The sequence below is a fragment of the Cladophialophora bantiana genome (assembly GCF_000835475.1).
Source record: "Cladophialophora bantiana CBS 173.52 unplaced genomic scaffold supercont1.23, whole genome shotgun sequence".
Lineage (NCBI taxonomy): Eukaryota > Fungi > Ascomycota > Eurotiomycetes > Chaetothyriales > Herpotrichiellaceae > Cladophialophora > Cladophialophora bantiana.
The window spans coordinates 222,752-250,262 of record NW_015971597.1 but is presented as its reverse complement, the minus strand read 5'-3'; the positions used below and the strand labels follow the sequence as shown (position 1 = coordinate 250,262).

The 27,511-nt window shown below is 52.0% G+C and overlaps 9 protein-coding genes across 9 annotated transcripts; 3 read left to right on the top strand and 6 right to left on the bottom strand.

Moving 5' to 3' along the window:
• Positions 1-336: 336 nt before the first annotated feature.
• On the top strand, positions 337-2,642 carry Z519_11678 (uncharacterized protein; the record flags this gene model as incomplete). Its single annotated transcript, XM_016769389.1, has 3 exons — positions 337-513; positions 582-1,772; positions 1,848-2,642. 3 exons carry the CDS (start codon positions 337-339, stop codon positions 2,640-2,642), a joined length of 2,163 nt encoding a protein of 720 aa, XP_016614373.1.
• A 1,305-nt stretch (positions 2,643-3,947) lies between these two features.
• On the bottom strand, positions 3,948-6,758 carry Z519_11677 (uncharacterized protein; the record flags this gene model as incomplete). Its single annotated transcript, XM_016769388.1, has 1 exon — positions 3,948-6,758. The coding sequence occupies one exon, from the start codon at positions 6,756-6,758 to the stop codon at positions 3,948-3,950; it is 2,811 nt and encodes a 936-aa protein (XP_016614372.1).
• A 447-nt stretch (positions 6,759-7,205) lies between these two features.
• Z519_11676 (uncharacterized protein) lies at positions 7,206-9,142 on the bottom strand (the record flags this gene model as incomplete). The annotated part of the gene is made up of 5 exons (XM_016769387.1): positions 7,206-7,828; positions 7,913-7,987; positions 8,074-8,247; positions 8,310-8,894; positions 8,956-9,142. 5 exons carry the CDS (start codon positions 9,140-9,142, stop codon positions 7,206-7,208), a joined length of 1,644 nt encoding a protein of 547 aa, XP_016614371.1.
• A 1,165-nt stretch (positions 9,143-10,307) lies between these two features.
• On the bottom strand, positions 10,308-12,156 carry Z519_11675 (uncharacterized protein; the record flags this gene model as incomplete). Its single annotated transcript, XM_016769386.1, has 3 exons — positions 10,308-11,695; positions 11,760-11,941; positions 11,999-12,156. The coding sequence occupies 3 exons, from the start codon at positions 12,154-12,156 to the stop codon at positions 10,308-10,310; spliced, it is 1,728 nt and encodes a 575-aa protein (XP_016614370.1).
• A 1,613-nt stretch (positions 12,157-13,769) lies between these two features.
• Positions 13,770-15,875, bottom strand: Z519_11674 (uncharacterized protein; the record flags this gene model as incomplete). Its single annotated transcript, XM_016769385.1, has 1 exon — positions 13,770-15,875. The coding sequence occupies one exon, from the start codon at positions 15,873-15,875 to the stop codon at positions 13,770-13,772; it is 2,106 nt and encodes a 701-aa protein (XP_016614369.1).
• Positions 15,876-16,822: 947 nt separating this feature from the next.
• Z519_11673 (U6 snRNA-associated Sm-like protein LSm2) lies at positions 16,823-17,113 on the top strand (the record flags this gene model as incomplete). The annotated part of the gene is made up of 1 exon (XM_016769384.1): positions 16,823-17,113. One exon carries the CDS (start codon positions 16,823-16,825, stop codon positions 17,111-17,113), a length of 291 nt encoding a protein of 96 aa, XP_016614368.1.
• A 616-nt stretch (positions 17,114-17,729) lies between these two features.
• Z519_11672 (uncharacterized protein) lies at positions 17,730-20,522 on the bottom strand (the record flags this gene model as incomplete). Its single annotated transcript, XM_016769383.1, has 1 exon — positions 17,730-20,522. The coding sequence occupies one exon, from the start codon at positions 20,520-20,522 to the stop codon at positions 17,730-17,732; it is 2,793 nt and encodes a 930-aa protein (XP_016614367.1).
• A 591-nt stretch (positions 20,523-21,113) lies between these two features.
• Positions 21,114-22,250, top strand: Z519_11671 (mitochondrial thiamine pyrophosphate carrier 1; the record flags this gene model as incomplete). Its single annotated transcript, XM_016769382.1, has 3 exons — positions 21,114-21,146; positions 21,231-22,085; positions 22,125-22,250. 3 exons carry the CDS (start codon positions 21,114-21,116, stop codon positions 22,248-22,250), a joined length of 1,014 nt encoding a protein of 337 aa, XP_016614366.1.
• Positions 22,251-23,213: 963 nt separating this feature from the next.
• Positions 23,214-24,371, bottom strand: Z519_11670 (uncharacterized protein; the record flags this gene model as incomplete). Its single annotated transcript, XM_016769381.1, has 1 exon — positions 23,214-24,371. The coding sequence occupies one exon, from the start codon at positions 24,369-24,371 to the stop codon at positions 23,214-23,216; it is 1,158 nt and encodes a 385-aa protein (XP_016614365.1).
• Positions 24,372-27,511: the final 3,140 nt, after the last annotated feature.

Below are 27,511 nucleotides of genomic sequence, written 5' to 3'. Positions count from 1 at the left end.
GCTCCAAATTTTTGTTTAATTTTGTGCTCCGAGACTGCGGTTTGAGCGCGAGAAAGGGTCAGAAAGGGTCACGCATCACCGCCTCTCCCATAAGCAATTTCTTGCTTCTATCTTACTCCTTTCCCGTATTTTCCTGAGTGTGTTCACCGTAGCATTCTCTACAGTCATTGTGACGGCTCTTTGACGGCTCCGTCTTTTCATTTTCCTATTTTCACCTTTAATTGTTATTTCGCGCTCGACCCGCGCCCGACCTCCTGGACCTCATTTTGAACCCCAGCATTTCGTCCGCCAGCCGCTACCTTGGTCTCCCGACAGAATCCTACTCTATTCTAGACCATGGCGACCGTTAAGGAAGCCGTAAAAGAGTCCCTACTGGGTTCGACGGCTCCTCCAAGCTTATCTACGGAGTCGCGCATGACATTTTTGAGACACTCCAACAAAGACCAAGATGGAGAGCTTTACATGAATGAGGAGGATTTTATCAATGCCATCGCGCCTCCAGAAGAAGATTATGTGAGTCTGGTCCCGGCCCCGTCACATGTCGGTTGTCTGCCAACCCACAAACTAATGCGCTCTCGCAGCACAAAATTAAACGGGAACAATATGGCATCCTCTTCGGTGTCGCCGACCGTCATAAGCGCGGGAAAATCACCATGTCAGAATGGGCCGCCTTCGACAACCTCCTGGCCAAGTCCGATGCAGAGTATGAAATCGCATTCCGATTGTTCGACGAAGATGGCACTGGTTCAATCAAGTCAGACACCTTCCAGAAGATCTACGAGCAAAACAGAGGCCAAGAAAGTATCCCCTTCGACTTCAACTCAGAATGGGCTTCATTGTATATTGGTGGAAAAAACAAGAGACATGAAATGACCTACCCGCAGTTTGCGCAGATGATGCGTGGTCTGCAGGGCGAGCGCATTCGACAAGCGTTCCATTTGTATGACAAAGATAAGGATGGCTACATTGACCCGGAGGATTTTGAGCGAATCATTCGAGCAACCGCAGGACATAAGTTGTCTGACCATCTACTGGAGAACCTCCCGACCTTGTGCAATATCTCATCAGGAACAAAGATCTCGTACGCAAACGTCCGTGCCTTTCAGAACATCATCCGTGAAATGGATCTTCTCGACCTCATCATCCGCAATGCGACAGCGAAGTCCCCAGACGGCAGGATCGACCGCACAGATTTCCTCAACGAAGCTGCTCGGTTGACGCGATTTTCTCTCTACACTCCCATGGAGGCCGATATCTTGTTCCACTTTGCCGGCCTCAACTCGCCTTCGGGTCGCTTGGGTCTGGATGACTTCGCGAAGGTGTTGGATGCGAGCTATCAAACAGCCGGTGCCAAATTGAACGCGGTGGCCGAAGTTGCCGACCGAGCCATGTCCAAATCCCAACAATTTCTTCGCAGCTTGCTCGAATCCGCACATCACTTTGGTCTTGGTTCCATTGCTGGTGCATTTGGTGCTTTCATGGTCTATCCGATCGATCTGGTCAAGACTCGTATGCAAAACCAGCGGAGCACGCGCCCTGGTGAACGACTTTACGAAAACTCAATCGACTGTGCGCGCAAGGTAATACGAAACGAGGGCATCCGTGGATTGTACTCGGGCGTTTTGCCTCAGTTGGTCGGGGTTGCTCCTGAAAAGGCCATCAAGCTCACGGTAAACGATCTCGTGCGAGGACGATTTACAGACAAACAGACTGGCAAGATCCCCCTCTGGGCAGAGATTTTCGCCGGTGGTTCGGCAGGGGCTTGTCAAGTGGTAAGTTCAAAATTCGAGGACTTTTGATCCTATGGTTTGGGATGCGAGGCACTGACGGTGCATTCCACACAATAGGTCTTTACCAACCCGCTCGAAATCGTCAAAATTCGTCTACAGGTTCAAGGCGAGTTGGCCAAGAAATCCGATGCGGTTCCAAAACGTAGTGCGATGTGGATCGTTCGAAATCTCGGTATCCTGGGTCTGTACAAAGGCGTAACAGCCTGCTTGCTGCGCGACGTCCCTTTCTCGGCCATCTATTTCCCCACGTACAGTCACCTCAAGAGAGATTTCTTCGGCGAATCACCCACCAAGTCATTGGGCATAGTGCAGCTTCTGACTGCCGGTGCCATTGCTGGTATGCCAGCCGCCTATCTGACGACCCCTTGCGATGTGATCAAAACTCGACTTCAGGTGGAAGCCCGTAAAGGAGAAGCAACATACAACGGTCTTGGTGACTGCGCACGCAAGATCCTCAAGGAAGAAGGCTTCAAGGCCTTTTTCAAGGGCGGCCCTGCTCGTATCCTCCGTTCGTCACCGCAATTCGGCTTCACATTGGCTGCGTACGAAGTCTTGTCGACACTACTCCCATTCCCTGGCTCCGAAGAGGCGGACAAAGTCAAGCTGCAAGGCGGTGTCTCGGGCGTGGCTGGCAGAGTGGAACCGGGCGTAGGCCTTAGAGAGGCAAAAGCCCCGTTGCCATACCTGCGGAGTCGCAACGCGTTGAAGATCCTGCTCGACCTGGACGTTAACTTCGGCCGGGTCAAGCCGAGTAAAGAAGCTGGGACCCTGATGCAGCAACATGCCATGGCAGCCGCCGCGAGCAAAGAAGCTGTCGAAAAGGGCGTTGGCTGGTTCGGGAGGAAATTGTAACAAAAAGTGAGAAACAGGAGAAAGCACTGGCCTTCCTCCCTCGCCCCTCGTCGCCGGCCCAAAAATCCTTTTTCTTGGTGGGAGAAACGAGTTGTGAAAAACGGGGATTGGATTGGTGATATTCCCGCCCCCTTCTTTCTCTCGCTTGTATCTTTCTGTTTCCGCTCCTCTTGCAGGCTTGTACGCATGCATGCATCAATTGGGATATGTACACGAGGGGGCGTCATTGACATAAGCATGCATGTGATTGTGCTTTTTTGTCTTATTTGTTTGCCAGCAAGCGCACGGGCGGTTTCCTCGGGCAAGGTGGGAGTTGAGAGCATAGCGCAGCGCAGCATGGGATAGCCTGGCACATTGTGCAGCGCAGCGTTGCTGGGGCTGCGGGGATGACTAGAAGTGTACTCTATGTACAACATGGACCTAGAATTTAGAGCTCTAGAGCAGCAAAGAAAGACAAACAAGAAGACTTTAGACTAACTGGCTAGGTACATAGCTGTGTAGCTAGACAGCTTACGAGGTTCTACATAAGACGGGCGGATAGATAGGGCTCATAACATAATTCCACGAAAGGGGAGAAAGCGAGAAGAGTTGGAATTCTTACATATATCCTTGTCTTTGTCACTGCATCAAATAGCCGACTAGCAAACCCACCCTCGCCACCAACTTCCCAACACATGACCAACAAGTCCTCCTTCGTACATGCGATAATGTAAGGTAAACATTCTGTATTGGTGATTACCGAGCATGGTATACAGTATCCCTCAACCCCGTCTCCGTTCCCCGCCCTTCGTCGGCGGAGTGTTTAGCACGCGCGTGCGCACACACACACACACACGCATATGTACGTAATAGTAGCCACGAGACCTACCTAGCCAGGTAGGTAAGTAGGTACCCTAGCGATTAAGAATGACGACGATCACTGTGACTGCGGGTCCTCGGTGAATCTACCCCAAGTTCTGACCTATATGAATATCTCCGTGATGCTCCATGATACTACCGTCCATTGTTCCCATATAGCCAGCTAATCATAGCTTGGGTAGGAAGTGTGTAGAAAGGCAGGCAAAGAGGAAGAGAAAATGGATGGCAGTCTTTATATATATATAGATGCAAATGTGCACATGTTGTCATGCATGCAGGCGATTTACCCACGGGGGATAGACGTACATGCTTTCCTTTCTCAGGCGTTCCCACTCGCTGTGTGGAGCTTGCTCACTCGACCAGGTATGTATTTTCTACATACCCTATCCAACTTGGCAAGTACCCTCTGGTGGCTCTTGATGTCTCTACCTCGTACCTAGTCGCTCTCTATTCATATCTGACCTCGCCGGCAACAGCATGGCACAGCTCGACCTTGACGCCCGCCGAGAGCAGGACACTGATCCACAGCCTTTGCGTGTCACTCAATCGGTCATTCGCGGATTTGACTTCGGCGAAGAGAACCTCACCCCTGGCTCGTTGTCGGGATGATATATTGTGAGGCTTACCCTGATCGTCATCATCATTATGGCCCTGACCAGCTTGATCATGTACCTTCCAAAGCACCAGATCCGGCACGCCACCGCCGCGACTCTGATACTCCTGTGCCATGACCAGCATGACCGTCCCCAGCGCCTGGCCCTCCCAACACGCCACCAACTCCAAAAGGTCGTCCTTTTCAAACTCGTCCCACCTCACTCCGACAATGCATGTCCGTCTGTCGTATTCCTTTTCCCACACCGCCTTCGCAATGTCCACGGCCTCGCCGTTGGAAATCTGATTGATCCGCGCCAGGATTTCAGGCATGCGGGCCGAAAAGAAACTGTCCGTGTGCAAGTCGAGCGGACAGGTCTGGTAGGCCGTTTGAAAGACGTTGGGGATATAGGGGTTGAAGAAGAGGATGTCGTGGAACAACAGCCCAAAAATCGTCCGCAGGATGCCGCCTTCGGAGTGGTAGCCTTTGTAGCCCAGTACGTGGCGATAGTGGGAGAGACACATTGATTCCACCGAGACGGGGAGGTTGGTGTCCAAGTGGTCGAGCCAGACTGTTTTGCCTCCAAGAGTTGGATTGCTTGGTTGATCGGGAAGAGAGGGACGTTTAATGCCGTTGTTTGCCGCTATTTCAACGTCCATGGTCGTGTTGATGCTGTTCTTCCGACTGAAGTTGAGACTGCGTGACGGCGTGTCGTCGCGTCCTTGCACAATTTTGATGCCTACGACATTTCTCTCCACAGCTTTCCCAAGCTTCACATGTCCAAAGTCATGTTGTTCCCGAAGCGGCACACGTAAATGCTTTTCCAATTTCTTGACCCGCTTCTGTAGATCGTAGTGGTAAATGACATGGCACTCTTTATCTTGCAGACCCTGCTCACAAGTATTTAGTGCGATGCGCTTCCAGTGCTTCTTATTTGCCTCGAGAGATCGACCTTCGTTCGATGTCAGAGCGTGCATGTAGTGCTCTTCCAACAGTGCTTTGCGTTGATACCACGCCCCTCTTCTCGCTGCATGGAAGAGTCGTTGATCTAGTAGCTCGTTCAATATTTCATGTTCGCGAAGATGCTCTTTGAACCGTGCAAAGGGGTGAAGTGCCTTATGCACAATACGCGTATATACCCATGCCGGGCTGAAACGACGCAGATAAGCACCCTCTCCACTCTCATAGACGCGGTCTTCCTTCCTTTGTTCCTCTGCCAATAGGGCTTTCCACCGCGGATACACCGCCTCAAAGATCCCTTTGACTTCCTCCAGAGCCTTCCGACCTGGAGTGCCGTTGAATTCAAGGATGTTGTCCACCCGGAACTGCGTGCGGAGACTAGCCTCGAATTCGAGTAGAAGGGCACGCGACTCAAAAATGGTGGTCGATCGGCTCACAAGGTACTCTGGGAAATTGCGGCGGGAGATCTTCGCGAGGATCAGGGTCGTGAGGCTTTTCTCCGTCCATTCCGTGCTGCGGTAAAAGACAAGATGTACCCGTTCGAATAGCTTCAACGGGGTCAGAGAAAGCCGGATGCAACGTCCTGTCCGATCGAGGATTTTCTTCGTGAAATGCGCATCTCGATTCGTGCTCGTGGGGATCGGTGTGCTGGGGCCGCTGCTTTCCTCTCCGTCGTCTTCATCATAGACGGAGTGATTGTCTTCAGATATGGCACTTGCCGACTCCTGCGTTTCTGTCCGCTTTAATTCTTTGAACCCCAGCCCAGCTTGCCTGCCGCTGGTGCGCCGGAAATTCTGCAGCAATTCTCGTTTATTCTTGCCGTGGACTTTCGCCTCTTTGGCAATGCTCTTCAACTCATCTAAAAGCAACAGGCTGCTAGCCTCGTCCAGTGTTTTAATGTGCTCTGACGAACATTCTGCGAAAGTAAATGTCTCACCCAAAACCGTGCCCTCGGGAGGTTCCAATTCCCCCGGATGGAGGTCAGGTGCCTCGTTGACGGCAGGCACAAGTCTCTCCTTCTGCAATTCCGCGACTGCAGCCTCCATGTCTGCAACATCGCTATAATACTGAAGGTCTTTGACTCGAAACCATTTACTGGTCTTGCGAAGGAACAGCCTGACATAGAGGTATTGCGCTTCGTAGCTCAGATCTCTCCATACGCCAAAGAGACTCAGTTCAGAATCATTGAAGAGATGTGATTCCTCGTCTAGGACCGTGTCCAGAGCGAGATTGAATGCATCCACGTAAATGGAACTGCGTCCCCTGGACCAAGAGCGCGATTCAAGCGTCGACAGCGCCGTATCTTTGTCTCGGCGTTCTTGGTCCCCCTGCACATATTCACTTGCCTTGTAAGCCTCGTAAGCCTCTATGGCTTCCTCGTCCGTTTTGACCGGTGGCAGAGTAGCCTCCAACTGTGTCGCCCTGGGAGGATCGGAGACTTGAGCTGCTCGTCCATGCAGGTCGTCTTCTTCGAGCTCTTCTTCCGAGTCTGCAATCTCATTCTCGATCCTCCTCTTCTGAGCGAGCTTCCCAGGAGACTCGCGCCTCGGACTGGCTGCGGTTCCGTTGGATACGGCAGCTTTCAATCGCTTCGCAGGCGGGGAACGGAACTCGTCGCTGTCATGAAAATTGGTGGTCAAAGGCTGCGGGATTCTTGTTCCCATCAAGCGGTTGTGCATTGACGGCGACTTTGGTTCGAGGGCCATGGATACTCGAGGGTCCTCTTCCCGACTAGAAAATGCAGGAAGAAGCCTTCCCCCAGAATTCAGTGCCGCTGTTAGGTGGGGAATGTGCCATTGGGAGGAAACGCGTCAAGGCGACGCGCAGTCACGCGTTCAGCTTTGGCGCCGCTGATAGAGATGGGCGTCTGACAAGTAAATTTATAGTATCTATCCAATCAACTAGTGGAAAGAGGGAGCTACCCTCATTAACTGTGTCCTTACTCTCGGTCAGACGGTACCAGTTTCTATCTTTGTTTGGCGGTACCAACAGATTGTTAATCGCTCGAAGCAATTGTCATTCGTAAACTTATTCGTATGCTCCGTAGTGCATCATATGAACACATGATCTCAGTCATATCTGGGGCTCTATGAGCAGCAGCGCATCGTGCATCTACAAACTATCTCTCCACCCCGCCATCATTGGGCACCCGGCTACAATGGAGTTGTGCCAGTGTAGTTCCCATGCTGCGTCGAGAAGTCACCCAGCTGAGTTAGGCTTTTGACTCTACCCAGCAAAAACTCCAGCTGTCGGTACGCGGCGCCGGGCACGTATTGGGGAATCTCATGGCCCGCAAGGTCAACAGTCACCCAGGTCAATCCTCTTTCGGTGTGCGTGGTGCCCATGTATCCACCACCCGCGACCAAGCCCACGGGTGTGGCGGGGATAGGCTGGTTGTTTATCTCCTGGATAACGAACCCAATCGAGGGGTTGTAGGGCACGAAGAACTTGTCAGATGGTCTCTTGGAGAAGCCTTGCGCGCCGTTCCAGGTCATGTTGTTGAGGGTCATCAGCGTCCCGTTGGTCAGGAGGAGGTAGTCCAAAAGACCGCTGCCGACGATGACGTTGTTGGTGTGTTCTATGACATGGGGAAGGGCGCTGAAAGATGATGGGGGCGATTGATCACCCTTGGGGAACAGGTTGGGGTCACCGCAGATCACGTAGTCGGTGGGAGGGGCGTGGATGGCGGCCTGGACGTCGCTGCGGTTGAAATAGTTGTTGGGACCATTGCCGAGAGATGGGAAACCGAGCTCGTCATTCAAGAAAGGGCAGAAATCTGTTCGTCAGCAACCATGAGGTTAGTCCGGGTCCCTTTCGCGAGCGCAACGGGAGGGAAACATCGAAAGAAGTCTCGTCCTACCTGTCAAGTGGTAAAAGTTAAGGCAAGGGTTGACGTAGATCGCGGCGTTAATGATATCCTCCCAGACAAAGCAATCTATGGCAACCGAAGTTAGCATCCAAGGACTCTGGATCCAAGGATATTGATAAGTCGAAAAATCGATCGTCGGGAGATTCGCTCACCTGGGTTTGATGCGTTCACTGGTTCGTGAAATTTGCCCTTAGGTGGGAATGTCAAGGCATTTTCCATGTACTTGATGTAGCCGCACTGCTCTGCCCGCTTGTTGATCGCAGACATGAATGTGTCATTAAGGCCGAAGATATTGGCATAGTTGTTCAGGTGCGTGACAGCAGGCACTGTGAGCTCCAGGGTCAGCTAAATTGGCCAACGTCCATGTTAGGATAAACTTGGCTTGTACCTTCAGTGAGGACGGAGCTCAGCCCTATACTGGGATCGTTGATCTGGATGCCAGCGACGTTGTAGTAATCGGTGTTGTTCTGATCGATCATATAGCTGGCAATGTAGGGAATGTATTGTCCGGCGTACGACTCGCCGGTGATGTAGACCTTCCGACCAGTCATGTTGAAGGTGGTCATGAAGTTTTTCCAGAAGCCGGCAAACTGTCTGCCAACATCAACCTCGTTGTTGATCTTGGCTGGAGCTCCCGGTGCTGCAGGGGAAAATCCCGTGCCAATCGGCTGGTCGACATATACCATGTTGGTAAGATTCACAAAGGAGAACGGGTTCGGTAGTGGAGCGTAAGTCCCGGACTGCCAAAGGAATGGGCCATGTTCTTGCAGAAGCCCGTCGAGTGAGCTGCATCCCGGTCCGCCGTTCAACCAGATGGTGATCTCGTCCGACGCCGCTGGGTTGTCCGAGGGGAAGAACCAAAAGAACAGCTGGTTTTGGTTCGAGCTATTTCCATCAATAGGCAGCGTGCCGGCATAAGACTCGCCAACGTCGAAGTTAACCATTGGGATCCCGGTGCCATTGACGGCAAACTCTGTCCTTGTCAATTCCCCTCCTACTGTGGAGTCCGGAGTATCAAAAGCCGGGAGACTCACTTTCGGTCTGAGGCGTCAAGTAGCTCGACTGTTGTCGTTTCGAGAGCGTTGAGAAGGATGGGCGCTCTTGAGGTGCAGCAGGAGCTCTCTTCGCTACCCTCTGCGCGGCCCACTTGTGTGGATTCTCAACAACCTGCGCAAAAGCGCCAGCCGCCAGTGATGCGGTCAGAAGGGCAATGTAATACATGGTGACCAGATGCTCGCACAAGAGGGGAGAAGAGACGGAATGGCAGACTCGCGGCGTCCGCGACGCAGAAGAGTATTTATGGGATACATGTTAAGCTGCGGGACCTTACCTTGAGCTACCTGACACAGCAGATCTTCGCGCTACGACGGGCAAGCTGTCGCATGACACAGGAGCACCATAGGCAGTAGCGAGATAGGAAGGTTGCATTTCTCAATACAGATGGCGTTTGGCTCAAGGTTGGGACGATCAAAATGCTTGATAAAGCTTCACCCTGCTCGTTTGTGGGGGAATTGTGGATGTACGGGGGACAATCATTGCCTTTTGCAGCAGGTCGAAGGATTTCACGCCTCATGCCTTGGGGGGCAAAGGAGGATTGGGCCGAGGGATGTAACTCGAGTATAGACAATATGTGGATTGCCTCCTCGAAGCTAATGGTTGCTAGTACGTAGGGAAGCCAGGTAATGGGCTGGCCCTCACATCATCGTAATCAAGCAGTGAATGGGTGGACGGGAGCTGCCGATCAATGCATATCGAGATTCACCAGGCGGAAATCCTCCGGAGAGATACGTAAAAGCAATCTAGTCCCATGCAGTTTGGGGATTGACTTCTTCTCGAAGCACAGAAGAGTAGAGAACAAAGAGCAGAGAACAGAAGAGCTGAAAGCGGAAAGCAGCTTCATCCGCGAGGTTAACAGCAGAGTTCGACATTGGCCAATGATGATGGGACCCCGATGGCTATAATCTTACAAGGAATCTTTGGCCATCTTTGCCTTGTACTTATCCTTGTACCTAAGTATCCTACATGCCTCCGATCCTGTTTTCTTTCCACCACGACCCTCCTGGACCGACACACAGCCAATCGGACGAATAAGAGTCACGGTTCCTGTTCCTTCTCGCCTTCTTCCATCCGGCACTATCCGCTGGTCCCCCAGGCACCTGTACTTTTGCTGCATTAAGATTGCGAATCCGTTGCTCGAAATTGCTCGAAAAATCAATCAATGAACGGACAAACGCTAAGAGTTGTCAAGGACATTCATCCAAATTACACTAGATAGCTGTCGAGGTGGAGTTCCAATCATGGGGGTATACATACACACACTCACTGCCCAAAAAAGACCAAAAAGATAACAGCATATTGCCTTTGGTACTTTTGCACCTGAATCTCCTCACACTTTGTTCAAAATGGCTTTGTCCATATCCGTGCCGGGGGCTGGCGAAATGCCGCTTCCCGAGTCCGAGCCCTCTTTGCCATCGATTACATTTTCTTCTCTTCCAAGCATCATGTGCTGGATGTTGACCTTCGGTCCCGTGAACCACTTGTGCGCGTCCACCACCCACCAGACCAGAACAAGCAGCATCGGCCCACCCCACACCAAACAGGTCCAGTTCATCAGTGACGCATCTAGATCCGAGCCCGTCACGCTGGGAAGGCAGAGAATGGGAATCATCAATAAGGTAAAGCAAGTCGACGCCACACCAATAGGGTACGAGAATTTGCCAAGGTGCCATGGTCCGCGACGGAAACGGTTGCCCACGAAGAAGGTTCGAATGGTGATAGGAATGGTGAAGGCCACGAATGCTGCAATGGCGCCGACGCTGAAGATGGCACCGATGGATGCCTCGCCCCCAAAGAGGAGCAAAGTCAGAAGAATACCCACAGCGCAATTCAACCACACAGCATTGACCGGAGTCTTGGTTATCGGGTTGACTTGTTTCCACAGGTTGGAGAAGGGGAAGCAGTTATCACGGGCGTACGCAAAGGTGACTCGCGATGCCGCGATCATGCAACCTTGGCCCATGGAGAAACCGCAGATGATGGTCATCGAAAGCAGGGCCAGAGCGGTGTTCCTAGGCAGGATTTGCATAAGGTAAGATGCCCAAGGTTGGCCGATATCCGAATTCAGGACGTCATCGATATTGATCACGGTATAAGCCACCACCAACTGCAAGAACCAACCCATGATACCGCCAATTCCTGAAGTCAGGACGATGGCCCGAGGACTGGCAATGTTTGCGTTGCTGCATTCCTCAGCTAGATGGAAAGGCGCATCATATCCCGACATGGTCCAGATAACGGCGATAAAAGACATGAGGAGAGCGACACCATTGGGAAAGTCTGTTCCCTCGTAGAAGTTGCCCCAGACTGTGCTGCTCTTGGTGAAACGAGGCAGCCCCTGAGATTCACGAGTGGTGGCCGCCGGAATCGTGATGATGGTGATGACCAATGCAATGATGTTGAAGGTGCTCCCGTATGAGTTGAAGGTGGCGATCCAGCGGGTAGGCATGGACGAGATGCATGCATGAATAATCATAATCAGAGTGGTCAGGAGGAACACTTGGTAATTCTGTGGGACATAGTTGGGGTTGGCGATGGATCCAGCGGCGAGGATCATCGAAGCCAATGCATAGTCGACGGAAGGTGCGCCTGTGACTTGGACCAGCCAATTCGACCAACCAGTGATCCAGGAAGCTAGAGGACCATACCCCGGAGGAGCCAGCACCGCCGCGGCGTAGTAGAGACCACCCGATGTAGGCATGGACGAACACAGCTCAGCTATATTTTGTCAGCATAGCACCTCACAAGTCTTTTCCTTCCGGGAACCTAATAAGAGACATACCCATGCCCATGGCGACACATTGGATGAATGCCATAGCAATCAGCCAGCCCCAGACCATACCGGGTGTTCCAGCGTACCCCATGCCATAATAGAGTGTGGAGGCGAAGGACGGAAGCAAGCCCAGGACAGCAAAAGAGACACAGAATGACGTCCATAATGAGAATTCACGCTTGAATTCTGGGCTGTGTATATGTTAGTATCCGAGTTTCATACCAGGTCCAGAAGCTCTGAAGACGTACACGTAACCAAGAGCAGCCAGAACCTCCTCATCGGCGGTCAGCTCTCGGTCAAATATGGGAACTTCGCCACCTGCGAGCACGGATGTCACAGGCTCTTCCGCAACCGACTTGCGATGTCCTCCCTGTGAGGCGACACTCAAATTCCGGTCTGCACTCATGACGGCGCCGGGATCGTGGGTATGGTTATACGGCGGAAATGGGAACCGTACGCATGTACAATGGCGTCCGGTACCAGACTCAGGTCGAGGTATTCGAAAGGGCTCGCTGGTAGGCTGCGTGAGGAGCAGATACTCTCAGCAGACGATGCAGCTGAGGAGGAATATAGATGAGCAGCAAACACGAAGAAGGGGACTTGGAATGAAAGGCAAGCCGACCGTATTCATAGTAGAAATCTAGCGGAGGGGTCCTGATCAAGTCCATGCATCCCATCGCTAGCTAGGGAACAGAAAAAAGCAAGAGCGAGGCAGGCGAGCCTCTCACAGCGGTCGAAATTGCGCAGGGACTCGAGACTCGAGGCAAAGGGCATGAATTGGCCTCCGAGAAGCAACGGCTAGGCCTTGATCGGGTAACTTGATGCTGGTTATCGGCGGGGTGGAGACTTTCTCCAGAGCCCAGGATGGGCCATGACGAGGTGTGGCAGCCATGGCGGCGCATGGCGAGATTTTAATGAGGGAGCTGAATGGCTGGCGAAGGGCGAGGTAGAGATAAGACCAGGTGGAAGAGGACCAAGAGGGAACCAAGAGGAGACGAGAGAAAGCCAAGAGGGGGGGCGAGTTGTGGAGGGCGCGACCACTGCCCACCAACACCGCCAATGCCCAGCGAGACAGGCCCAGGAGGCACCAAGAGTTGTTCGGTGGTGGGCGTCTCCGACGTCGCTAAAGCCTAAAAGGACCTGTCGTAGGCGAGCCTCAAGACACTCTCGGCCACTAGAAACCATTATCGCCATGGATGGGGGTCACCGGGCAGATTGTCACAGCATCGATGGCGTGCCAAAGGGCCCCCTTGTATGGAACTCGCAGGTACGTATGACTGCCACGCGACTATCGATGTCCCGTGTAACTATCTCACTGCCTTGCCTCGATGTAGTATCTTCCGAATATCAAATTAATATCATTGTTTCCGTCTTCCCAAGGTTCTCTACTCGGTAGATATTCCCAATTCTCCTTATCGTGCTGTGATTATGTGTTGTGCTTACTTCATACCATCTCAACGAGGAATTCTTCTGGAACACTCAGCACCATAATCATCCTGCCTGCAGCCCACTAAACGGCAATTCGGATATCGGACGCAGTTTCTGAAAGGTACTTCTACTCTGTACATCCAGATCCGCCCGATAAAGCTCCCGTCAGAGATCTTTTCTGCTCTGTTTTCCCTCATGATAAGCTCCCTCCGTGCCATCCGGTCTCCATGTCCGCGCCTTTTTCACCCTCCTCTGATAATTCGGCCTTTTCCATCCCTGCTTCACTTGAATCATATTTCGGGCTCTGTCGGCTGGCCCCAAGTAAACCTCGCGATGAGGCAGACTACTGTATCTAATGTTCCAGGGGTGTGCCGCATCGCCCTGCCCCATCGGGAAAAAGAGTGTCTACATCTCCATGTTTCGCCAACATCGCTCCTTGGCTAACGCTACAATCATTGGCTCCCCCTATGTGATATGCTTCAGTATACTCCGTATCATTATAGCGTGTGACAGAGCATCTTTCTATTATGTGTCTCGTCGTAAAATTGCTTCTTTGCGAACGGACATCGACGCCCTACTCCTCGCTGCCAGTTACTCTTGTCGGTCACTGGGTTGACTATCCGCTCCATCATCATCCACAACTCCAGATATCTTCCTGCAGATCCTTCTTGCCTCCTCCGGCATCGTCTTCCAGAGGACCTGCCGAACTTCTTTTCCCACCTGCTCCACAGCATCCATCGCCCAAAGCACATCGAGATGCTCGTACTCCTCAATCACCTTGCTGTGCACCACCTGCACGAACGGTTCGCGTCCTCGTTCAAGCCTCCTCAAGAGTCTCCGGCCATCGACGAGATCGTCGCTTCCAGCAACCCACAATGCCAGTGGAGGAACATGCTCGTCGTACCATGCAGTTCTGCCTCGATCGTACCCGTCGGACATGGGACGCTCTGGGCTTTCCTCTTCTTCTGCCTCCTCACTATCCTCCACATCTTCCGACCTTCCCTCTTCCCGTGTGGCCAAGATGCACTTTTGCTTTGCAAAGCACTCTCGACCCAGCCACCATCTCATGCTCTCCGCACTTACGTAAACGGGTGAGAATTGAAAGAGTCGATCCCGAAGACCTCGATCCCATCGTGTGTCCGTCCAGTCAAAGAGGAACGCGAAGACCCGGTAGCCCATGGCACCGTAAAGTTTGCCAGGCAACGTGCGGTGCATAGCCATCATCAGTGGGATGAAGCTGTGAATGCCGAAGAAGACCCTGAACATCGACGGTGAGATCACGCGCATGAACTTGAAATACATCTTCCCGATCAAGGGGCCTGCATACACTGCAGGGGCAAGAGCGCAGAAGACACTGATCTTGTCCCCTAGATCCGGTCGCTGCTCTTTCGCCAACGCTACGAATGCCTCCGTCGTACCTTGGCTGTGACACACCAACCCGAGCTTCTCCAACCCTGTTTCCTCAAGAACTCGAGACACAAACGCCGGAAGGTCCATCACCCCCATCTGCCGAGTATTCCAAGCCCACATTCGTGGATCGTGATGCTGGAGTAGACTGTGCTCGGGACTGAAGCCGCAACGGTTGTTTCCTAACCATACATCGTACCCCGACTTGCAAAGAAGGAAGGCCAAACTGTCGTCATCATTCGCACAATAGGCACCGGCGCTCTGCAGGAGCCCATGCACGAGCAACACGGGGTATCTTCTGTTTCCATCAGCGTACTGCTTCTGCATGTGCAGATGGGGGCCATCTTTTGGATCTCTGAAGACGACAGGCTCGTCGGGTTGTCGCACCACATCCGGACTGGGTGTGTATTCTGCAGGGTAGTAGATATGCCACAGTGACAGGATGAAACCGTCTTCTGTGCGTACTTTATACTCTTCTGCATCTAGACCCACTCGTCGTGCGTAGTACCTGATGTCGCAGACTAGCTTGTCAGGTCCTCCCTCAAGCGGCACATATGGCCCTTCCGAGGAAGCCGGCGACTTTATTTTACCATTTGGCCCAGCCACGCCTTCATTGATCGTACGCCTTTGCCATTCCTTCTCTTGCTCCAGGCGTATGGCTGAGCGTCTTCTTTCTTCATCATAGAACGGTCGCTGTTTGTACGGATCCCGAAAAGTGAGCCACAGCCAAGCATAATTCACAAAGTGAGGTATTGATGTAAACAATGCTCCTAACACGATGACAGCAAGAAAGGCCGTTGAAAGCAAAGCTGATGTGGTTCGGAGTATTGCACACTGAAGCTCTCGTAGTAATGACGGAGGCCCGTAAAGCGGCAATGGAGGAAACAGGGGGTGGGTATGCAAGACCGGAATTGCTTCGTCTAATCGGCTGGATTCGCTTTCCCGATCATCTTTGGCTAACTCGTTCCGATCAACTGCTCCAGGCCCAGCCTTCTGCCTGTCGAATCGGCTTAACCCTCGCGGTCGTCCCGGACGGTATGGTCGACCTTCAGATCGACTCTTCAACAGGTTGATCTTATGTGCTTCCTGGACGGGGACAGCCGGCAATCTGTTGCCGTCTGCGGTCTCGATGACCGGGTCGAGTGGAGTGATGAACTTGGCTTCAACGGCGTGACCATGCCCATGGCCGTCTTCAGTTGTCTGGGATGAGGATTCAAGTGATAGCTTTTCGGCCTGTTGCTCATAATCGGCGGCTGCATGAGCGCGAGTTCGCAGCTCAGTCTGCGACATCTAGAGTCCCTAAAACTCGCGAAGCGATCAGTTGTTGCTGGTGTGCTGACTGCTGATGTCATAGATATCTAGTAATGGACCAAACCAATGATATACTAGCCCTCTAACAAAAACAAAGGGGGCAACTTCGAGACTTCAATCCTAAGGAGACAAAGTGAGTGAACGAGAAAGGGGAGGGAGTGGAAAGAGTGACTTGTTTATCGATACGAGGGAAGTTTGTCTCATACACGATACTAGGCACATCCAAACCTCACAAACCTGAGCTTTCCAAGGCAAAATTGCGCTGCAATGATCATTGGTTGAATCGTGCTCCCGCACTTGGAGAACCTGTCGATCGCGGAGACGAGGGTCGATATCGCAGGGAAATGAAAGAGTGCTGAACCAGATCTACGATGTCATTGCTTGTCCAAGCAAATATCGACATCATAGCCGCGTGTTGGGTCGAGCCAACAGCGAAAAGTTTCAGTCTGATTGCGCCACTTCTGGCTGGGAAACGGACAGCAGCCGAGCCACTCGCGATGTTGTGCAGGTTGTGCCAACTTTTCACAGGCGAGACTCCAATGAAAAAGGCAGATATATCGATTGGTCTATCGAGGGGATGTCTCATGACAATCAAATCATTGATCACGAGTTGTAATATGCAGCAAGCAATGGCAGATGTTTCACCCTATCAATTCTGCCGAACCAAACAGGCCTGAAGCGCATTCATCTCTTGGCATCAAAGGCTGTGGGAAGCTGCTCGGAGGAAGGAGCGCAGAGCGGCGGTCACGATTTCTGACTCGGGACGAGGCCAAAGCTGAACTTAGGTGCCGGTATAAGACCACAAGCTACACTGAGATTTGCTCGCGGCACCAACACAAGCCGTCCACCATGCTCTTCTTCAGGTACTCCCCCATGCAACTCTCCCCCCAGTACGTCCACACAGGCCACTTGCGGCTGACAGAAGAATGAATAGCTTCTTCAAAACCCTAACCCAACAAACCGTCACAGTCGAGCTAAAAAACGACATCTCCATCCGCGGCACCTTGAAATCCGTCGATCAGTACTTGAACATCAAACTCGACGACATCACGGTCCTGGATGAACTGAAATACCCGCACTTGTCCTCCGTGAAGAATATCTTTATCAGAGGCTCGGTGGTACGGTACGTGCACTTGCCGCCCGACAAGGTCGACAGGGGACTCTTGGAGGATGCGTGTCGGAGGGAAGCGATGAGTCAAAAGGGGAAAGGAACTTGAATGAAAGGGATGATGAAGGCATAAACCGTGAGCTAGCTGCAAAATACTGTTAGCATGGGCACCACCAAATGGCAGAATCAAAATGGAAGGATTAATTGCCTGGACCTGTTATACCACCAACAGGGTCTTTGCGACGTGGTCACGGCTCGGCTGGCACAGCCGGGAACAGTGAGGACCAAGGAGAGAGATGGGCCGCTAAGGTCACACTCGTATGCCCCATGTTGGAGCTGATTCCATCACCTGCGAAGCCATCCAGAAGTTGGAAGAGACATTGCCGGCGATCATTCCACAGGGATGAGCTATCCAGGGGAATGTTTCTGGCAGAATCACTCCCCAATCGCAGAGCACCATTCGGGTACTAAAACAGAGTGCCTCCCTGGCAAATGATTGCGTGGGATCAAACGAGGGTTCCAAAACACCGATTTTTGGCTTGTTTGGTATCAGCCATCTGCTACGGAGAACATATGGTGTGCTGCTATCCATGAATGGTCTGCCACACGAATAAGAATTACAATAGCCTCGTCGTTTTATGCGCATCTCTCGAGTCGGCAACTGTGACCGTTACAGTCCCCAGACAGCCGACAACCTTCGACTTGGACATTCATCAATCGTACTTTTACACTCCGTAACTCAACTGGCCATCTCCGCTCCCCCAACCCTCGGCCTCAGCCTGGACCGTAAACAAACCATTCTTCCTCTTTTCCGCCTCCCACTTCTCAATCCACGCCTTCATTTTCTCTCTAGTCCTCGCACTGCCCACATTCACCGTTGGCACAATCCGGTTGATGCGCAGCGCGCAGCAAAACATGGTCAACTCTCGAAAGGAGCTGTGCTCTGAGTACGGGACCCCAAAACAATTGGATTCCCGGGTGCTTCCACGCTGAGGAGCCAGGTCATGCATCGTGTATCGCGTTTTCCAGCCGTCGGAATGCAGGACGGTACTGACGGCGGGGTTCTCAGTGAAGCGTGACGTTGGAGGACGATAGGACCAGCCTGTCGGCCGGAAGCCGACTACGCGGGCGAAGTGGCCTTTATAGGTCATCATGTAGTCGCGCAGTGTTTCGGCTCGGATCTCCATTAACGTTTGCATGTGGACCTGTGCTTCGAGCGGGTTGTTGGTTAGTCGGGCGTTAAGTTCGGGATCTTCGAGACATAAGCAGATGCGCATCTTTGAGGGAGGAGCATAGATCTTGGAGTTCAGCGCTTTGGCGATTCCTAGGCAGATCCGCTCCTTGCCAATCGAATAGGTGCCAATGACGACGAGAAGCCGTCCTCTCATTTTTGGTTTCGTTTCTGTCTCCTCGTCATTTGTCTTGTTGATATTGGTTTCGCCCTGTTCGAGAAACTTCTTCATCGTACTACCGGCGCGGTTGGCTTTGACTTTCTCCCAATCGTCGTTTTCATCCACAATCTCCTTCGATAGACTAACACACATCTGAGCACAAGCGTCAATGACGTCGTGCTGGCTGGGAAATGCGTATTTTGGGGTCAGATACGTCGTGTCCAGGTAGCAGGTGTCAATGACTTGCTGCTTTGTCAGGCCGCTAACGCCGTCAACAACATCAGGCCGTAGAAGGGGATGAGCGACATGCGCAGGGCAAGCCCGAAAGTCACCACAATGCAGAATTCGAGTCAGTTTCGGGGATCCATCTTTGTTCTTACCCATGACCTTTTCGAAGAGGTAGAGCGACGAGCCAGGACAATGGTTGGCAGGAATCATGGTGACGAAGACTCCCTTTGTGTTCGGGATCTCGACCTTTTTCTCGAATTCGAGGGGAACTACCCATTTTGGATCGACTTTCAGCTGCTGAATCATAAGGTTGCAGGTGACTTTGCTGGCGTAGATCGGACCATGGCACCACGAGGACGTGAGACCAATGTAGTGGTCACTGTGGAAATGACTGAGAAAGTATGCATTCTGATTTTCAACCTTGCCGTATCGGAAGGCGTCGACACAGATGTAAAGACCAGGCATGATTTTATAAAAGGGGCAAGTCCGCTGATACGCCGGTTTCCCACGAGACTGCGCCTCATGAGCAGCGGCTTCAGCCCAAGCAGCGTCTTCTGCATGGCCAGACATGAGCCTAGCAAAAGCGGAGCCTCCTTTTGCATTTTTCGACACGGCAAAAGGATTGGATTGGGCAGGACGAGCAATTGCTGCACGCTGAAAGCGTTTCGAGGCAGAAGCGGCTGCACCGGGCTCGCTGAAGGCGTCAGTATCGATCGCTGTCTTAAATTCGGTCTCTTTTGGTAGTGGTTCAGCATTGCCATCAAGGCAGGCATTGACATGAGCCGACGCCTGAGTTTCGGATAATGCTCTCATGCTCCCATTACATATTGGACAGACAGAAACTCCATGAGTTTCCTCAGCTTCGATTTGGACATCATTTTCGACTGCACTCCGAGGGGTCCTAATGCCTTCAGCCTCCGACTTTGAGTCCTCGTCGTCAAATTCCATCCCCATCTCTCGTTGCTCCTCCATCCATCTGCGCTCCATGTATTCTTCCCCTCCTTCAAAGAATTCGTCGTTCTCAAAGTCGTCGCCGAATTCTCCAGGCTCGAAAACGTTTGTGGCTTCACGCGTCAAGAGTGGGACATCCCTTCGAGAGATTTTTGGATCTTCATACCTATCTTGGTCCTCGGAATGGATTCTCCTGGAAGCAGTGCCCGAGTCAGATTGCTTGGAGGGAAATTTTGTCGTACCGGATCCTGCATCGACGTCAATGTCGCCCAAAGACTCCATGTTCCCGGTTTCTCGTACTTTATCTGTGATATCGGCGTCATTGGGAGCGCTATTGATGGCTGCAGTCCAATCATTATCTTCCTCGTCGCTTGAGTCGTCCAGGAATCCGCCTCTGTACTTCTTGGGTTGGTTTATTAGCTCTGTATTCCCGTTTTGTGGGTTCTGTTCATTCATGGCCTCGCTAGCGCAACCCTCAAGTCTAGGGGAAGGTGTGCGGACAATGTCTTCGAAGTCGTCATCGTCGTTGATCCGCCTCTTCTTGACAGACCCGCCGTCTTCGTGGAATCGGGTATCTGCCTCACCCAGCCTGGGCTCTTCCTGTACATCCTTAAAAAACAGCGGAGGAGGAGTGCTTGCATTTGGTCCGTTTAGATTATTCCTGTCCGACTTTGCAAAGAAGTTGAGGATGCTCTGATTCTGACCAGACCCGGCCTTCTTCCCTGAAGGGATCTTGGAGGCGGGCTGGCGACCAGCGGCTGGAGTCTTGGACATTGGATATCGCTTCTTTGTGGAGCGGTCTGCAGCCTCTTTTGCGTAGCCGGCGGGCAATGAGAAGTAAGGACTCGATTGAGGCCCTGAAACGGGAGGAGAGGGAGCGCGGCCAACGTAAGGCAGGATTCGCTCGTCTATTGGGAGAGATACATTTTCTCGAGGGTTGCGAAACATGTTTGCAGGATTGGATGCGTCGCCGGAGGAGCAGGAACCATCTTCCCAGAATGATGGAAGGTTAAAAAAGTAGATGGCGGTCCTTTGGTCAGGCAAGCATTGAATCTACCGCGATGTGCTAAGTATAAGTTGGGTGTCGAGGGTGTTTTTTCCCTCCAGGCGGCAATTGGACTCATGACGCGCTCTATGCCGAAAACAAGCTGCCCACGACACCCCCACCTTTTTGTCTACTCTCTCCTACTACAACAATTAAAATGAAATTGTATTGTGCCCTCGACATCTCGAGTTTGGGATTGTATTCTCAGAGCTCATCATGGGACAATTGGCTACTTAATTGAACTGCATTGTGGTCAGTGGCGCAAAGAAACGCGAATTCACGTGCACCGCTCTGCTCGCCAAAAACTACCCAACCAACTACCAATCTCGCCTACCGCGAAAGCACCTGGTGACGCGACGTCTTGATAATCGGGGATAAACGATGTCATTGCTCTCTGCCCTTTTTTTTCTGATTCTCTTCCACGGCCACCTGAGTCTGCCACCCCAACTTGCTCACCGCTGTAGAGCGGCTTGCAGGTAGCCAGTCCAGGGCGCATGTCGGCGGAGATCGAGCGTCTCAAGGACGAGGTAAGTCAAGATACTGCACCCCTCTGTACGGGGCAACCTATGCTCCACTTGATCGATTGGCTTATCTTCTCTCTTTTACTCCAGGGCACGAGACAGCAAGTCGTAATTGCCGGTGGTATCGCAGGCCTCGTGTCCAGATTCGTCATCGCTCCTTTGGACGTTGTCAAAATTCGGCTCCAGCTTCAGCCTCATTCGCTCTCCGACCCATTATCATGCGATGGCATCAAAGGCCCAATCTACAAGGGCGTCTTTTCCACCCTGCGTGCAATCGTGAGAGATGAGGGTATTCGAGCGCTGTGGAAGGGGAATATTCCCGCTGAACTCATGTATATCACTTACGGCGGCGTTCAATTTACGGCTTATCGCTCCATTACTCAAGCTCAGGCTATGCTTCCGACGCGTCCACCGCCATCGCTGGAATCCTTCATCAGCGGTGCTGGAGCAGGCGCCGCCGCAACTTCAATCACTTACCCGTTGGATCTTCTCCGGACACGGTTTGCTGCACAGGGGCCAGAGAAGATTTATTCAGGACTCGCCAACTCCGTTCAGGACATTCTTCGACGCGAGGGACCCAGCGGCTTCTTCCGGGGTCTCAGCGCCGCCCTGGGTCAGATTGTGCCTTACATGGGCCTCTTCTTCATGAGCTACGAATTCCTCCATCAGTACATAGGGGGCAAAACCTTACCCTTTGGATCCGGTGATGCCACGGCTGGTGTATTTGCCAGTATTTTTGCAAAGACCGCTGTTTTCCCGCTGGATCTGGTCAGAAAGAGATTGCAGGTCCAGGGGCCGACGAGAAGCAGGTATATTCACACGAATATTCCCGAGTATACGGGCGTTGTTCGTTCTTTAGCGACCATTTGGAGGAAGGAGGGATATCGCGGCTGGTACCGAGGACTGACTGTCAGTTTGATCAAGGCAAGTCTTTTTCTCTCCCCTGTCAGTGTCTGTATCCGCGTGCTGACACTTGGTATGCAGGCCGCTCCAGCATCGGCCGTCACAATGTGGACGTATGAGCGTGTAATGCATTCACTGGTTCACTCAAATAGGAACGATGAGATGTGGGAAACTTATACTGGCTACGATGATGATTACGATGACTAAATCTTGACAGGACATGATGGCGTTTCAATCTCTCTGAAGCATGGAGTTGAAGGCTGCGCGAATGGTGAATAGTGTGCTACCTACATTGGCCATCCACTGTGCACAAAATGGCATTTTGGGTCATTGCTCGCCATATTATTCAGGAGCTTCCGCGCCATTGAAAGGAATCAGCGATAGAAGGCAGGCACCGAAGGAAAGTGCGCGTTGGGGAGAACGTTCGAGCCTCGAGGCGGTGGCCATCTGTCGCATTGTCAGCAGCAGCAGCAGCAGCGATCGTTTTCACTCCTCGGTGCGACAGAACGAAGCCGGAGTTTCATTTTCATTTATTTTTACTTTTTTGTCAATCGACCTTGTCCTCCTACATACAAGTCACAGAGGGTGAGTGAGTGAGTGAGTTAGGGGAGCGCACAACGTGTGGGCGCCACAACACGGCACTGGCTGACTGAACCCCCTGATAGATGTATATCATCATCAACCTCTCGCCTTCGGTTTCGTCTCGATAACACTCGAGCTTGGGTCATCGAGTGCCCCAGAAAACCGCGAAACTCGGGCTATTGCTACGACAGTCACGTTTCCTGAGGACTAGGTTTTGAATAATCCAATCAACGGCAAAGTGGTGATCATCTCGTTTTGTGGGGGGTTTGACAACGGAATGATCACGGGCAAGGACGGCAGATTAGACTGTGTATTGATCGCACGGATCCATCGGTCCATCCGCTTGAGCTGATAGAGCTGATGGATGTTGGGGAGGCATGGAGACAGGCAGCTTGCACAAGGCCTGCGAGGGGGTCAAGGGGTTTGCCATGTGTCCATTGCAGGGTATCTATTCTGGCAAATTGTATAACAGACGGTTTTCGCAGGAGCATAAAAGTGATCTCCTTATGTAGTCTTTATCATGGCATCGGCCACAGGTCATACCCCTAATGACGGTCTTCTCAGTGGCATTCTACATGGTCTAATTCGTCACCTCCCAAAGTTGAAATTCGCACCGGCATATTTCCACAGCGCCCTGAGGAAGGCTTGGTACTCGACCCTGGTACTGCCGCTTCCCGAGACATCGCCGCCGGAGTCGCCCACGCAGAAGATCTCGCTCAGCCGGATCTGCCACGGCGGGTAGCCGTCGAGCTTTACGACGGGGCCAAAGACGATGACCAGGTCTGGTTCTCCTGCTCCGACCTCCCTCCCGGCGGGTCTGTTGTCGCCGATCGTGAGCCGCGCATCCGGGATTGCCGTGGTCGCGCTGATTTCCGTGTTGATGAGGTTCGAGGTAATGTCCTTGGGACGGAGCTTTTGGGCCTGCGCCATCTCGGCCAGCGTCCTGGTCAGGTCGACCAGCGTGTCTCGCCCGTCTGTGGCGGACAGGAGGAGGAGGTCTAGGTGAGGGCGCCGCTGGTCGGTGTAGAGTCCATCGGCTGCTGACTGTGCAACCGCCGGTGGTTGCGGTGAAGGTGTTCGCGATGGGCTGCTCATGGAGGGATGGTTGGGCGCAAATACCCTCAGCGACGGCGCTGCGGGCGGTGCCCCGAAGTAGGATGAAAGCTTCTGCTTCACCAGCTCCTGCAGCGACGCCATGTATGTCTTCAATATCCCCGACTTCTCGTAGACGCTGAGTAGCGGGATCCCAGCCGCTGCGGACCAGGCGCAGAGCTCGGCGACCTCGTCCATCAGTGCTTCCAGTCCGCCATCCTCCTCCGACTTGAACTTCAATATCACGCTCAGGTGTTCTGGTAGGCGGTCGAGGTTTTTGACATCCTTCTGAATGTATTCCGGGGTGCGGTGGTGATGGTGCCTGATGCCGAGCAGGCGGTAAACCGTTGCATGGTAAATCTGGCGCAGGCGGATGTAGATGCCAAAGATGAGCTGAATGAGGACGAAGACGAGGAAATGCAGCTTCGCCTTCAGGAAAGGCCGCACCCTCGGCCGGTGGTGTCTTCTGGATTTTTGGCGTTGAGAGGTATTGTTGTTGGGCGGTTGTGAGTCCACCTGCGACGATTCTGAGGGCGGCGGAGGAGGGAGATAGGGTTGCAAGAGCCTCTCGCGCTCTGCGGCTGAGAGAACTCGGCCGCCTGAAGCGACATCTCTGCGGTAGACTTTGGTGTCGGCTTCGTTGAATGGCGGCATAGTGAAGTGGTTAGAGGTGAAGCTTTCGAAGTGACCCGGATTTCAGAGGGAGGAGATCATTTGCCCTGAGCGCAAAACGGCAAGCAGAGTTTAGTAGGGCATATTCAGAATAGAATTCAGTAACCAGACGTCAAATTCAGGGCGTCTTTTGTAGTCTGCATTTGACACGGGGAATTGGCAGCCTGCAGCGGTATATTGTTTTGTGCCTCGTATGGAACACAATTATTCCATTTACGGGGGCCTCAACAATCAACGATGGTCCCGCTAATCGGCAATCCCCGTCGAACATGCATGATGACGACGCTTGTGACGCTGCTCTTTTAGAGCGACGCACGAACACAACTACGAGCTCGCTACGAGGTACGAGGAGACATGGGCTCAGTACCTCGTACTCCATAAACTACATCGTACTCCGACTTCTATGTATTCCTTCCTCTTCAGCCGTTCTCTCGCTCCGCTCGCCTGCACAGATCTCGTTTGTCGTGCGGCTCCGCGGCATACGATCCTCCCTACGAGAGGAAGGCAAAATCAATTGTAGCCTCATCTCCATCTCTCCCAATCTGCGCCAAATCGAACCATGAATAACAGGGTCACAGTTGACAATTCATGCCGACCCTGTCTATGCTCCTATCCACAACCAGCTCTCAAGCGTGTCATGACATCGGGTACCAATGGGATGGTCTGTATAATGATGACATTATACAGGCCTTGCCGCCACATGATATGCCAAGTGACTCGGTCGATTGTGTATTGTCAATCAGCTCCAGAGGGAAATGATGCCAACCATGCCTCAACACCTAAAAGCCCTTCGGATTGCCACCGCGCTCGTTACTTTGCGAAGTGCTCGCGGAATTTTTGATGGCATTTGAGCCAGAAGAATCGCTGTCCTCCTCGCCCTTCTTCTGTCGTGTTTTATCCCTAACGTGCTCTCACCACAAGCAACTGAATGCATATAAGGCACCACAAGTACCATCTTACCTTTGTCTGCAGCCGTCCCGGATGGAGCCGATGTCGTCTGGGTCATCGCCCACCATCTACGGGTCGGTGTCGAACCGCGGCAACATTAGATTCAGAGCCGAAGAAAGGGATTCGTCGTTTCGTACCCAAAGGGGCCAAACACACATTTCACGGCATCTTCATACCCTAGTTCGCCGTTTCGGTTTCCAACAGCGCCGATTTCGAGAGCAATTCTCGTCATTTCGCCTCTCTATTTGAATTTTCACTCTGATACCTTTCAGATTGTCGTCGAGAAGGCGCCTGCTCTCATAGAGCAGAAGTTCCAGTAGCCACAGAGCATACAACAGAGTTTTGCCGATGAGATGAGCGTACTTTTTCTTTTGACAAGCCCACCGACGTTCATTCGACTCTAGCTTATATTGTTACCATAACTCATTTTTCTCACCGAAAATGCCGTTCAAGAGGCGTTCGTCAGCACAATATAGCCACCTCACAAAATGTTCAATATCTTCAGGCGCAGAATTAATCAAGTTTTTGGAAAGAAGAAATATCAAGAAATCTTCATGCCAGATAGGTTCGGCGTCTCTTCCCTCTGTAAGCTTATCCAACTCTTCGTGTTCGAAGTCTACCTTGGGACAGTATACCGCGTCGAATCCGCAACCTCTGTAAGGGAATACGTAAGCGATATCCCGTCCTTCTCGAGTAGAAAAGACGACGTGTAATGTATCAGCCGTATACCGATGAGAAGCATCCTTTTAAGGGTTCGGCGCCGACATACGAAATATGAAAAGGATGCATCCCACTGTGCTGATAGGGCTCAAAGACTTCAGGGCCTGACCCCACGACGACCAAATCAAGACTGTGGTCGCGCCGAGCATCAATAAGGAAAGGAATATGTACCCTCCAAAACCAATGAAACCATACCAGTCTAAAACATCAGAGCAGTTCTCAGAAGACGATGCGTGGGAGACCGCCGGTGATAAGACAGCGTTCGCCATACACATGTCCTTGTAATCCGAGAAGTGGCTGCTGAAATAGCTGTATACACTTTGTACGATTTTCTAGTTAGCAATGGAGAGAAATAGCGGAATAGTGAACATAAACGTTAGATGAATTGGCCTCTTTTTGCGGGAAATCAAGCGTGACAGTCTGGTCATCATGCTCGCCTTTCGGTATCTGGAGCTTTTGTACAGAACGTAAATGGCGCAAAACCCAACGATCGATCAAACGGAGTGGACAACCCCAGGTCGACCAGTGGCAGAGATAATTGGGGAATTAACATGCACCAACAAAGAGGAGGATCCAAGGCATAGCCGCAACTGCCGATTGGCATTGAAGATATCAATCTCGACAGACCGGACCGATCTTTTTGCTGTCCCACGTCTCCTCGAATGTTGTACAAAACAAAATAGCAGTCCAGATCGAGGCGATAGCTAGTAATACAGCGCTGAAGATGAAATCCGCACAGATGTGTCTCTGTCTCTTCAGCTCGAACCCCCTGACTCGCTGTGCCTGATGGAGCATGTGATGTAAATAAAGATCGATGCCGAGACGACAGCAGGCCCAGCCATGGCTTCCTTGTTATCTGATTCGTCTTCGGATATGATTGTCACATTGAGAACAATGGGAATTGAATAGGCTCGACTGGTGAAAGTGTAAAGACTTTGTAGATGATACTGCGAGCCATACTGTTATCAAGAGACGCTCCGAAGAAAGACGACTGTCATCTAGGAGTAGTCTCAAGAAGATCCCATTGGATCTGATATCTATTGTGCTCTTAAACCTCTGAAGAGCGTCTGCCATATTGATATCAAAATATCGGTGTTTTGGCATCGTGTACCCAGTAAGTGACGTCTGATTAAGCCAGCCACATTGTCATAAGTCGAAGCTCATATAGTACGAGGGTTGTGATTGGCAAGGATGATCTGCTTTCAGGAAAGTGTACACGACCCTCTATCTGTTCTTTCAGTTATGCATCATTTACCTCGCTTCCCACGCTTGGAACAATCTGCCATCACGTGTTGCTGGTGGCAGCGACGTATCATCTTCGCGGATGCTGGCGAAGAGTGCAGTGACATCTTTGGCAATTTGGAGGTAGACCATCTTGCGCTGTCACTATCAAGATTGGATTGGATGGCAGTTAGTTTCAACTGGTGTTTGCTAGTTCGTTGAAATATACTGTT